Source organism: Gallinula chloropus, assembly GCF_964237585.1.
Source record: "Gallinula chloropus genome assembly, chromosome: 7".
NCBI classification, from domain to species: Eukaryota; Metazoa; Chordata; class Aves; order Gruiformes; family Rallidae; genus Gallinula; species Gallinula chloropus.
The window spans coordinates 27,001,509-27,013,756 of NC_140092.1; the positions used below are offsets into that span (position 1 = coordinate 27,001,509).

General features: G+C 48.2%; 1 protein-coding gene across 1 annotated transcript in view; it reads left to right on the forward strand.

Annotated features, from left to right (window-relative positions):
• WDFY3 (WD repeat and FYVE domain containing 3) overlaps positions 1–12,248 on the forward strand; it is a gene marked incomplete at both ends in the record, with an annotated part of 121,028 nt that extends 108,780 nt beyond the window's left edge. The window contains 10 exons of the mRNA XM_084266956.1: positions 2,405–2,552; positions 4,080–4,238; positions 4,708–4,862; positions 5,863–6,042; positions 6,666–6,848; positions 8,193–8,289; positions 9,492–9,824; positions 10,470–10,581; positions 11,225–11,422; positions 12,128–12,248. Of these exons, the coding sequence (XP_084123082.1) occupies positions 2,405–2,552; positions 4,080–4,238; positions 4,708–4,862; positions 5,863–6,042; positions 6,666–6,848; positions 8,193–8,289; positions 9,492–9,824; positions 10,470–10,581; positions 11,225–11,422; positions 12,128–12,248 (1,686 nt within the window). The remainder of the gene's footprint in view (positions 1–2,404; positions 2,553–4,079; positions 4,239–4,707; positions 4,863–5,862; positions 6,043–6,665; positions 6,849–8,192; positions 8,290–9,491; positions 9,825–10,469; positions 10,582–11,224; positions 11,423–12,127) is intronic.

The following is a 12,248-nucleotide window of genomic DNA, read 5'->3' on the forward strand; positions in this document are numbered from 1 at the left end:
CAGATGTGGCTTCTGATTCCTATTTTCTTTTTCTTTCCTTTGGTTTTTTTTGTTTGTTACACCAGTCTTTTGGAATTGGTGCAGGGCTTGGCCACATCTTTTATTTAAAATAATCTGTTGGGGAAAAAAAAATCTCAAAATTTAAACTAGGAAGATTGACTTTTGTAGGATAGATAAAGTTAAGGAGCTATATAGACACATCCTTGTGTTCTTTTTAAGAGATTATGTTAAGTTACTACTGGCAGCAATTCACTGGGAGCCTAACCCACGTGTTGGGAACTCCAGACTGTAGCAGCACATTATGATTTGGGACAGCCACAAGATATTTCCTGTGGGGACCCACAAACAGCTCTGTCTCTCATTGCTTGGCACGAAGGTTAAGAGCTGCTCATTTGTCCTCTGTCTCTGCTTTTCTCCTTTTCCTTCCTCACTCTCTCTATGTTAGATACATAGTGGCTGTGGGGGTTTCTTTTGGGTGATGACCACTGGGTTATGATGATAATCAGCCACGGCCCTGATAGAGCCAGGTGAACAGAGAAAGACTCTGGGAGCAGAGCAATGGAAGAGCATTGCAGCTGAATCTGAAGGTCTCCCTGAATCTTCACTGCTGGTTAGGTACAAACCTGTGAGCTCCACATCTCCTGGAAAGGAGGGTGCAGAGAGGTGGGCGATGGTCTCTTCAGCCAGGGGACAGGAGATGGGACGAGGGGGAATGGCCTCAAGCTGCCCCAGGGCAGGGTCAGCTCAGCTGGGAGGGAAAAGTTCTTCCCTGAAAGAGCTGTGGGGCTGTGGCACAGGCTGCCCAGGGAGGGGGCTGAGTCCCCACCCCTGGGTGTGTTTAACAGATGGGGAGATGAGGTGCTCAGGGATATGGTTTAGCACAGGACAGGGACGGTTGGACTTGATGATCTTAAAGGTCTTTTCCAACCTTGGGATTCTGTGTGGACTTTTTCCCTCCTTTGCCACATGGAGATGTAACGTGAGGACTCCATAATTGTCTCTCTGCCCCTGGTAGTTCCCTTTCCCATTTAAAAAGCCCTGCAAAACATTCCAGAGCTGGTGCTGTGTTTGGAAAAGGGCCCTTGGAGACTGTCCAGGCTCCTGAGATCACAGCTGGGGAGGCAGAGAACAATCAGTAAGCAAGAGGAACAGTTCCTCAAATGAGTTGCTGGGGTTTGTTGAAAGTGGTTGTCAAACAGGCACATCAGCTTGATGCCCTTCATACCCAGCGTGTAGGAGCAAGGAGTAGGAACATGTGTGTGTGCTACCCAGCTACCTCAGGCCTGTGCATGTTCCTTCTGCTTTGGGTAGGCAGACAGGTGACACATCTCCAGGGGCTGTAAGGAAAATAACTTTTCACCTTGGAATTTCTGTTCTCCTTTCAGTGCTGTATTAACCTGAATTAAGGAGTGCAAAGGAGTAATGAAACTCTTACAGAATATCACTCAGTGGGATAACAGATTTGTTATTTAGGTATTGTAATACATAGCAACTGCTAGCTGAGATGTTTATTCTAAATTTATCATGTGATAAACCTTAGTGTGTGTCACTGATCATGGTGGCTTACTAGAAGCAGTGGTTAGCTTGTCTGTCACCATCTGAGATACCAGGAATGGTCACTGTAAAATGGAAATTCAACCACCCATAAGGAAAAGCCAGGCAGAAGATAATCAGGTGCTAAGATATGTTTCTTCAGTGTTACTGTGAAACGTGGTCCAGTTACATGCCCACCCACACTGTTAGGCTGTCCTTTGGTGGCCTGGCCACTTCCCAACTATGTGAGCTGCTACTTGTGGGACAGTTGGCTTTGATGCCAAAACTCAGCTTTCAGTTTGCCCTGGGTTAGGATTTAATACCCCATCAAATTTGGGATTTTTTGCTTGCTTTACTTCCACTGCATTTGTGACTGGAGGTGGCTTTAGTAACACTCTACTTGGTATGTCCTTGTTGGATTTCATATTATTTGCTCAGGAGTTACTGAAACAGTTGCACTAGGATGAGGGGTGATGGTTTTAAGTAGAAAAGGGGAGATTTAGGTTGTGTATTAGGAAGAAGTTCTTCAGGAGGCTGGTAGATCACTAGCACAGGGTGCAGAGAGATGTAATGGAGGCCCCATCCCTGGAGACATTCAATATCAGGCTTGATGGGGCTCTGAGCAACCTGCTCTAGTGAAGGTGTCCCTGCTCACTGCAGTGGGGTTGGACTAGATGGGCTTTGAAGGTCCCTTCTGACCTTACACATTCTATGATTCAAAGTTATTAGTGGATACCAAGAACAGCTAAGCAACATTTGCTGACATGCAGAATTTTTGAAAGGTAAATTGGACATTCTGATGACCTTTTTAAGCTTCTTCACTTGAAAACCTGTAATTTTGGATGATAATTAATTTCTCACTGAATTTCAGCTCTTTAAAAAACCCCACCCACCGAAGCGTGTTAGAAGCCGACTGAATGGGGAGTCAGTGGGAACCTCTGTGCCCCCTGGTTCCACAGGTGACAAGATTTTTTTCCATCACTTGGATAACCTGCGGCCATCTCTTGCCCCAGTGAAAGGTAAGCTGTGAGACCACTAATTACTACTGTTTATTTGCCAGAACACTTGGAGTTTTGGCAAGTTTCCATGTTTTGCTTAGTCCTAATGTGCTTAATGGCTGTATTTTTGAGAGGGAGAGAAATTTAAAATATCCTAATGCTGTATAACAGTGTTCTGAGCTACTGCCAAGGGTATCACAGAATCACAAGGTTGGAAAAGACCTTTAAGATCATTGAGGGGAACTAAAGGCCTGTCAGCCTGACCTCAGTCCCAGGGAAGATCATGGAGAGGGTCATCTTGGGAGCTGTCACGCAGCACATGTGTGATGGCCAGGGGATCAGGCCCAGTCAACATGGGTTTACAAAAGGTAGATCCTGTCAAACTAACTTCTGTGACAAGGTGACCTGCTTAATGGACAAGGGGAAGGCTGTGGATGTGTCTACCTGGACTTCAGTAAAGCCTTTGACAGGTCTCTCCTCAGCCTCCTCTTCTCCAGGCTGAACACCCCCAGCTCCCTCAGCTGCTCCTCAGAGGATTTGCCCTCCAGCCCCTTCCCCAGCCTGGTTGCCCTTCTCTGGACATACTCCAGGACCTCCATGTCCTTCTTATGGTGAGGAGTCCAGAACTGGACCCAGCACTCGAGGTGCAGCCTCACCAGTGCCCAGTACAGGGGCACAATCCCCTCCCCAGACCTGTTGACCACACTGATGAAGCATCAAATCTCTGTGGGTTTAATACAACTTCTTTAAAATAGAGGGATAAATTTGTGCCAAAGCACCTCTTAAGTTTTAATTTAACAACAAGTACTTGGGGTACGTTGCTTCTGGGCCTGTAGTAGCCTCAATTCTTGTGAATTTGTAGCAGAAGGCTTCTTCATCTCAGTGCCAAGAAATCCTGGTAACTGTTGGCAGGAAGGGAGGTGTTGGTAGCACCAGGGAGATGACAGAGGCGGGGTTTAACTTGCTATCTGACATTGTACTGAAGAGAATCAGTGGTCTGTGAGTCAGGTAAATGCTCTGCCTTGGTTTCTTTCCTGGTTGATGAAATGAAGCCCTGCCTGCCTGCTGGGAAGAGAGGACATTCTGTGTACTGCACAGGGTGTAGCAGGGCTGCTGCACAGGGTGTAGCAGGGCTACACTCTAAAGCAGGAAATCAGAAAACAAGGATTTGCAAAGCTTGGGGTACAACAAGTAGAAGACCACGGAGTGTGGTCAGGAATGTCGCTTGTGTGAACACTTGGCCAAGATGTTGCAATTAACACCAAGAATTTACTTTTACTGGTGATTGTACTGTTTTCAGCACTTTTAATGACCACAGATGCCTGTAGAACACCTTGTCCAACAGTGCAAGGGGGGTGGGAGCTATCTGTGATCTTCAGGGGATTCTTCAGCAGTTCTGCTGGTGTGTTTGTTAGGAAAGCTGCTGTTGTGTCAGCTGAAAGAAAGATGTGTATAACACAGCCAGGACTTTTGCAGAGCAGGAGATACTTAATGGGATGGGATAATATATGTACTAGCAATAAACCATGGCCCAATCTTCTTTTTTAGAGCTCAAGGAGCCGGTGGGACAGATTGTGTGCACTGATAAAGGCATTCTGGCAGTGGAACAGAATAAGGTTCTCATCCCACCTACGTGGAATAAAACCTTTGCTTGGGGCTATGCAGACCTCAGCTGTAGGCTGGGTACCTACGAATCAGACAAGGTTTGTAATTGGAGGTTTGTTTCAGTGCTAAATGTACCAAAAAGGGATTAGTATTCAATAGTGAAAAAAAGAAATCATTTAAGAGTGGGAGTTAATGTTGTGTGGAAATGAAATAATCTTGTACTGTGTGTGTTTTATCACTCCCTATCTGATGGTCTTCACCAGAACGCTGGCAGAAAGACATAAGCCAATGAGTAATAATCTTTTACCAGCTCTGAAAGACATGAATGAATTAAGTCTATGCAATTAAAGCTCATCTCTCACGTTTTCTCAGGAGGCAGAGGCTGGAATTGCTTCTGTTTGTGAAAAAACCTGTGTAACAGCAGCGCTTATACTTCACTACACTTGATCTTAGCCAAAGAGCTGCTTGCTTACTGGTCCAGCACGCAGGGTGACACTCAGGTTTTGATTTTTATCCTACCAAACACTAATCCTGCAAGTAATTCATCTTTGTTTTCTTTATTTTCAGGCAGTAATCGTTTATGAATGCTTGTCAGAATGGGGTCAGATACTTTGTGCCATTTGCCCCAACCCCAAGCTAGTTATCACTGGAGGAACAAGCACAGCAGTGTGTGTGTGGGAAATGGGCATCTCCAAAGAGAAAGCAAAAGCCCTCACACTGAAACAGGTAAAACATAAAGAAGTTGCCTTTTACCTAAACTGTATCACAGAAGAGCAAAAGGATTATGAAAGGGGTATTGCTCACATGGTAAGCTTTGCACCATGAGCCCAGTGAGCCTCTGGAGAACTGAGTAGTCAAGGTACTGATCTGTGTTGAAATGGGGCAAAATGCAGCTTGGAAATTGTGTTGTTTTTATGGACAGTTGATCACAAGGAGCTTTTTGGGGAGATGGGGATTTGGTTTTGTTAGCAATGTTAGCAAAATTATCCAGGTGTGTTTTATGAAGTCATCTGCTTTATTGTAGTGTGTGTAAAATGAGAGAATCACTGGGCTGGAAAAGACCTTTGAGATCAAGTCCAACCATTCCTGTCCTCTACTAAACCATGTCCCTGAGCACCTCAGGGTGCCAGTGGCCTTCTTGGCCACGAGGGCACGTTGCTGGCTCATGGTCATCCTGCTGTCCCCCAGAACCCCCAGGTCTCTCTCGCCTATGCTGCTGTCCAACAGCCCAGTCCCCAACCTATACTGGTACCTGGGGTTGTTCTTCCCTAGATGCAAGACCCTTCACTTGCTCTTTTTAAATCTCATTAACCTTCTCCCTGCCCAGCTCTCCAGCCTGTCTGAGTCTTGCTGAATTCTGTTTCCAGAATGCATTGTCAGGGGCAGCCTGGAACACATTCAGATGCTGCAAATAGGCTGCTGATGCAGATGGAGGATGCAGAATGGGAATTTATTCTGGGGTTTGATTTTGTTTGTTTTCCAGCAGAAGGCTATATAACATTAGACACTTGACATTTGTTTTGTCAAGGTATTTTTAAATGGAAAGAAATATTACTGCTGTCTTTTTCAGCCAGGAAAATACTCACCAACTGAATAGTTTTAAGTCTGTTGCATCTTCTGATGGGATATTTGTGTTTGTGTTATATGAATCTCCTCAGGTAAGTGGCTTTAGTGTATTCTCTGTGCTCTCCCCTTACTGCAGCTTCTTCCCACTTCTGTTTTGCAGGCGTTACTGGGTCACACTGACACCGTCACGTGCTTAACAGCATCCCTGGCTTATCACATCATTGTGAGTGGGTCACGGGACCGCACCTGCATCATCTGGGATCTGAATAAACTCTCGTTCCTGACGCAGCTCCGAGGTCACAGGGCTCCAGTCTCAGCACTCTGTATCAACGAGCTAACGGTAAGAACCAGGTGCCTGAGCTGAAACGTGGCGTGGGCAGCCCATCAGGGCTGTGTGGACCATGTTGCAAGCGCAGCAGATGTTGTGGTTGAAATGAAGATGGAATGTGGCTATAATCCAATGAGAGCGACCAAGAGGCACAGTTTGTTAGCTATGAGTAGTCAGTCTGGTGCTTGTAGCCGTGCTGGTGTGTCAGCCTGCAGCTCCAGTTTCCCAGCTGTGCTGGTTTGGACCATTTTTTACTCTTTTTCCAGTAAGGAAGCAAACTGAATTTAAGGTGAAATGTGAAAAAGAGCAGAGTCAGCTTAAACAGAGAAGGGAAAGTTCTGACAACATGCTGTTGGGTTGTTGTCCTGTGAAAACTGGAGGAATCGGTCTAGTCCTGTGCTGCAAATACAACAAATAGGTTGCTACTGAGTCTGAGTTTCTGTGTGCAAGTTTAAAAATGTGTGTTACTGTCCTATAGGTTTGTTCAGGTGATTAAACTTGGCTTGAATAGAATTCCCTGAGAAGTGCCAGCCCTGATGGCTGAGCTGGGTTTTTAAATGAAGCTGGCTTGTATTGCTATTGAAGAAAACCTGAGCCTTGTGTTGGAATAAGAAGGTGGTACTTTATCTCCACAGGGGGATATTGTATCATGTGCTGGCACTTACATCCACGTGTGGAGCATTAATGGCAGCCCTACTGCAAGTGTGAACACTTTCACTGGCCGAAGCCAGCAGATAATGTGCTGCTTTGTCTCAGAGATGAATGAGTGGGACACTCAGAACGTCATTGTAACGGGGCATTCGGATGGAGTTGTCCGGGTAAGTACCAGGAATCAGTGCTTGGAGAAAGAAGTTTGTGCCGTAGTAGTAGGCAGAGAAGTCATGTCTCTCCAAAACAGTGTCCTGGCTGGTAGCAAAAGCAGTCCTGCTATACTTGGGTGCTTCACCTGACCAATTCATCCTGAAGGAAGGAGGAAGTCCAGGTTGGGTGGGTGATGCAGACTGCTTTTGGTGCAGGAACCAGCTGTGCCCCTTCTGCACAGGGCAGTGGGCTGTATTCTGACCTCAAGTGAGGTGGACATTGAAGATTTGTGGAGAAGACTTTGAGCTGATGTTCCTATGCTGGCTTTCAGTCTTCTTTCTCCTTTTTGATGCATCCGTTGCAGTGTGATAACAAGCACTAGTTGGCAGCATAGCTTTTCCTTCCTGTTCTGTTCTGGTTGTCAGCTCTGGTGAGTGGAGGCTGTAGTTTCATTTCACCATTTTTATTCTACACACGTTGAGACAATGGGGTTTTGCTGCCTCCAAAGAGGAACTTTGTGCTGTGTCTGATCACTGTGTGTCTGACCTGGCTGGCAGAACTTTGCTGTGTGCCATCCTGGGTGTGCTTTAACTGGAGTGTGCTGGTTAGATCGCTGTGTGCAGGGAGATGGTTTTGTTTGAACACCTGAGATGTTAAATAACAGCACAAGATTTGTTCACTTGTCCTGAACACAGATGTCCTCTAGTCCCTGAAAAAGGGGTTTAGTATGGAGATATGCCATGGATTAACCCAGACAGCAGCTAAAACAACCACGCAGCTCTGGGAGAAGGGAGACAATCAAAAAGGATTAAAAAAACCCAAATATTGAGACAAAGACAGATAGAAGAGGGAGATGATTGTGATGATTATAATGATAAAAGAATATACAGAATAAGTGCTGCACAGAGGTTTCTCACCACCTGAAACCGATGCTCAGTCAGTTCCCTGGTCATACTCCCTGGTGGCCAGTCCCCCAGTTATATATGGAGCATGACGTCATACAGTATGGAATATCCCTCTGGCCAATCTGGGGCAGCTCTCCTGGCTGTGTCCCCTCCCAGCATCTTGGGAACCCCACCTTCTCGTTGGCAGGGCAGTAGGAGAAGCTGAAAAGCCCTTGACTGCTTGGCCACAACTAAAACATCAGCCTGTTATCAACACAGTTCTCATCCTAAATCCAAACACAGCACTGTGCTGGCTGCTAGGAAAGAGATTAACTCTCTCCCTGCTGAAACCAGGATAAGATGTGACCTGCCTCTCATGCTACCAGTGCAAATGTGCAGTTCTAGTAAGCCAGGTGTAGCTCAGGAGAAAGCTAAGAGTTCAGTACCTGCTGCTTTACTTCTCCCCTCTCCCTCCAGTTCTGGCGGATGGAGTTTTTACAAGTACCAGAAACACCAGCTCCAGAGCCAGTGGAGATGCTGGAAATGCAAGAGGAATGTCAGGAAGCACAGATAGGTACGTCTCCCAACAAGCCCTTTGTGTTTGCCTTTTGTCTGATCTTTGCTGTACGTGGGTAAAATCCCGTGGTTGTACACGGCACAGAAGGGACAGTGGATCATCTCAAAAGCCAGTAGGCACCAGTGGGGGTAATAAAGCACCTGAGATCTTTGTTGGCCACCTTACCTGTGTCATCTTCACACTGCTCTGAGTAAGAAAAGGCCGGGCCTATCCTAGATCCTGTGAAGGCCAAGCTTTCCTGCATGTGATTGTGTCTGCTGTCAGTGCACCCGGCGCGTGCCACCCTTGTCCAAAAGCTAAACTGTCTGTAATGGAATTACAGCACAACAGCAGTTAAAAACATATTGAAGGTATGATCTGGATTTGGCTCTGGATTGCCTGACACTCATTAGTAATTGTTATACAAATACAGCTTTTGTTTTTAGCATTGCTAGGAATATATATTTGGGGATCTGATCAATGGGTATCAATAGCTGAAGGGTGGGACACAGGGGGACATGGGCAGCCTCTTCTCAGTGTCTGTGGGGACAGGACAAGGGGCCATGGCCTCAAGTTGGAGCCCGGGAAGTTCCCCCCCAATGTGGGGAAGAACTTCTTCCCAGTGAGGGTGAGGGAGCCCTGGGACAGGCTGCCCAGGGGGTGTGGAGTCTCCTTCTCTGGAGAGATTCCAGCCCCGTCTGGACGCCGCCCTGTGTGACCTGTCCTAGGGACCCTGCTTTGGCAGGGGGTTGGACCCCATGGGCTCTGGAGGGCCCTTCCAACCCCTACAAGTCTGTGATTCTGGGGTAAATATCTTCAGTTGCTGTTTTAACAAAACCTGTAGTTAACAAATCTGCATCGTGCTTCTCGGTCGGATGGAGCTTCAGCATAGCTCACTGTGCTGCTTTGCTGAGAGTCAGCAGGGTTTGGGTTTGCTGGCTTGAGCATCTCTGAACATTTTACTTCCCGTGTCGGTTGTAGCCTCCTTCAGATGGATGATTGCAGGAAATGGCTTCAGCAAAGGAGTGCAGAAACGGTGCTCAGTGTGATCCCTGGCAGCAGCTGAATCCCTGCAGAGGCTTTTGAGGGGCTGCAGGCCTCTCAGTCCTGCTGTGATGGTACCTCTTGGGCTGTAGGTAGTGCAGCAGCACGATGAGGGAAACGCTCGGGCTGTAAGCCGCCTCGTTGACAATGTTTTCTCTCCTCTTGGATGAATCCAGGGCAGGAAGCCCATGAAGAGGACAGCAGCGACTCCGAGGCTGACGAACCATGCATAGGCCAGGACTCAAAGCTGCAGGAGAGCCAGAGCCAACCAAGCAGCACCAGCCACCGACCAAGGTCATCCTCAAACCGAGCAGCAGCAGCAGCGTGGTCAGCAGACAGCGGCTCTGATGACTCCAGGCGTTGGTCAGACCAGCTCAGCTTGGATGAGAAAGATGGCTTTATCTTTGTGAATTATTCTGAGGGACAAGCGAAAATGCACCCCCATGCTCAGGTTAACCACCCCCACCCCAGCTATGCTGAAGCACGGCACTACAACAAGCTTAAACAAGGTAAAAGAAGTTGAGCTGTTGCCCTGTCAGATAAATGTGCTGTCTGAGTGTAAGGCAGTCGCTCTTGGTGTATGTGGCTTTGAGCAGGGTTGGCTCATTGATTCCAGAGTAATTTGTGAAGGGAGATTTGTGTGTGAAGGTTGCATGTTGTGTGTTTCCTGAGAAGCTGCAGTCAGTTTTCCCCAGCTGGCAGCCGTGCCACCAACACCTTGATCCCCTGTAGTGGAATGGTGGAGAGAACAAAAGCACGGGAACTCAGGAGTGGAGATAAGGATGGTCTGACAAGGGAAGGAAAGAGCAAGATTGCTCTAGCATCTCAGAAGGGCAATGGTATCCTGGACTCTATCAGAAGAGGAGTGGTCAGCAGGGACAGGGAGGGGATTGTCCCTCTCTGCTCTGCCCTCATGAGGCCCCAGCTGGAGTCCTGTGTCCAGAGCTGGGGCCCCCAATACAAGAAAGATGTGGGACTATTGGAGAGGGGTCAGAGGAGCCATAGAGATGCTCAGAGGGTTGGAGCACCCTGAGTGAAACTCGAGTCACGCAGAGTGATCTTGTGGGGGGGATGTTGTAGAAAGAAAGAACAAACTCAGCTGTACAGGTGTTTTTGGGCAGGGGAGACCTAAACCATTTCCTGCTCATTTGTAGGGTACAGGTGGGAGCGTCAGTTGGTGTTTCGAAGCAAACTAACTATGCACACAGCATTCGACCGCAAAGACAACGCACACCCAGCAGAAATCACCGCGCTCGGCATCTCAAAGTGAGTAGCTCGTGGTGGCCTACAACGGGTTTCTGTTGTTGGCAGCCCTGACAGCACGCCCCTTTCAGAAGGGCATGGGGTGATAGGGTGAGCAGGGGTGATTTTAATTGGAAGGGGGGAGATTTAGATTGGATATTAGGAAGAAATTCTTCCCTATGAGGGCAGTGAGGCCCTGGCACAGGGTGCCCAGGGAGGTGGTGGCTGCCCCCTCCCTGGAGGTGTTCAAGGCTGGGTTGGATGGGGCCTTGAGCAGCCTGGGCTGGTGAGAGGTGTCCCTGCCCATGGCAGGGGGTGGGACTGGATGGGCTTTAAGGTCCCTTCCAGCCCAAACCATTCTGCGATTCTGTGACATGGCTTGTGTGAACCAGCCATTGTTCTCTGCACAGTGCTGCTCTGTGGTGCTTCTGTTTGTAGGGCAGCTTTGGTCAAGGACTGAGATTTAAAAATACTAAAATAAGTGGAATTACTGGGTTACATTCTGTTCTGGAGTGGTGTCCAGCTCTGTTTCTCCATCAGGTTAACTGTGCTTTAGTAACCGTGCCAGTACTTCACCAAATTAGTCCAAGATGTGGAATCAGTTATTGGTGCCCGTGTGTTACTGTGCTGGGTGTTGCAGGAATGCCTTTCCCTCTTTCTCTCCCAGGGATCACAGCAGGATCCTCATCGGGGATGGTCGGGGCAGAGTGTTCAGCTGGTCCGTCAGCGACCAGCCCGGCCGCTCCGCCGCTGATCACTGGGTGAAGGACGAGGGAGGAGACAGCTGCTCAGGCTGCGCCGTCCGCTTCTCGCTCACCGAGAGGCGTCACCATTGCAGGAACTGTGGGCAGCTCTTCTGCCAGAAGTAAGCCTGCCAACCATCTCCTTTGGGCTCTTTGCCACACAGACCGTTAGCCTGGGTGAAGCTGTTCCACAGAACAGAAGGACCTTCCAGGGAGGAGTTAGAAAAGACAGACCAACCCCTTAATAAATGCAGTTGCAGCTTTGGAAACCTCCCTGTCACCCACCTGGGAAAAACCTGTAGAGAAATGAGTTTAGCAAAGTTTATAAGAATAAAAAGCTCACAAGAGGAATAAAACCCAAACCAAAACCGCCAACCTTCTTTAGCAGCAGCTTGTCAGCCTGCCAGCAACCCAGGGGAAATGCAAACTGCATGTGGGAGCATAAGGGTGCTGATTTAGTGGCCAGTACCGTGCAACCTCAGGCAGGAAAATGTATGACACATGGGATGCTCGTGAGCTCCCATCACCCAGGGTCTGAGGTGGGAGTCTCTCCTCTGACCCACCGAGTCAGACACGGCGTTTCCCATTTCATCTCCATGGCTGGTCTGGCGACTCCAGCTGGTTTTAAGGTACCTCACCAGTCCTATTAAGGCTGTGGCGAGCCTGCAAGTTAAATTTTGCTTCTGCCACCCTGCCTTATGTTTCTTGGTGGAGATGAGCTTGGATTTTGGGATCTGAAGTCACAGTGGTGACTCCCACGCGTGGATGGAAAAAAGCCGGGTTGGGAGCAGACCTGAGCTCACAGCCATGTTTGTTTTCTGCTACAGGTGCAGCAGGTTTCAGTCCGAAATCAAGCGCCTGAAGATCTCCTCACCGGTCAGAGTCTGCCAGAACTGCTTCTACAACCTGCAGCACGAGCGGGGTTCAGAGGAGGGGCCCAGAAATTGA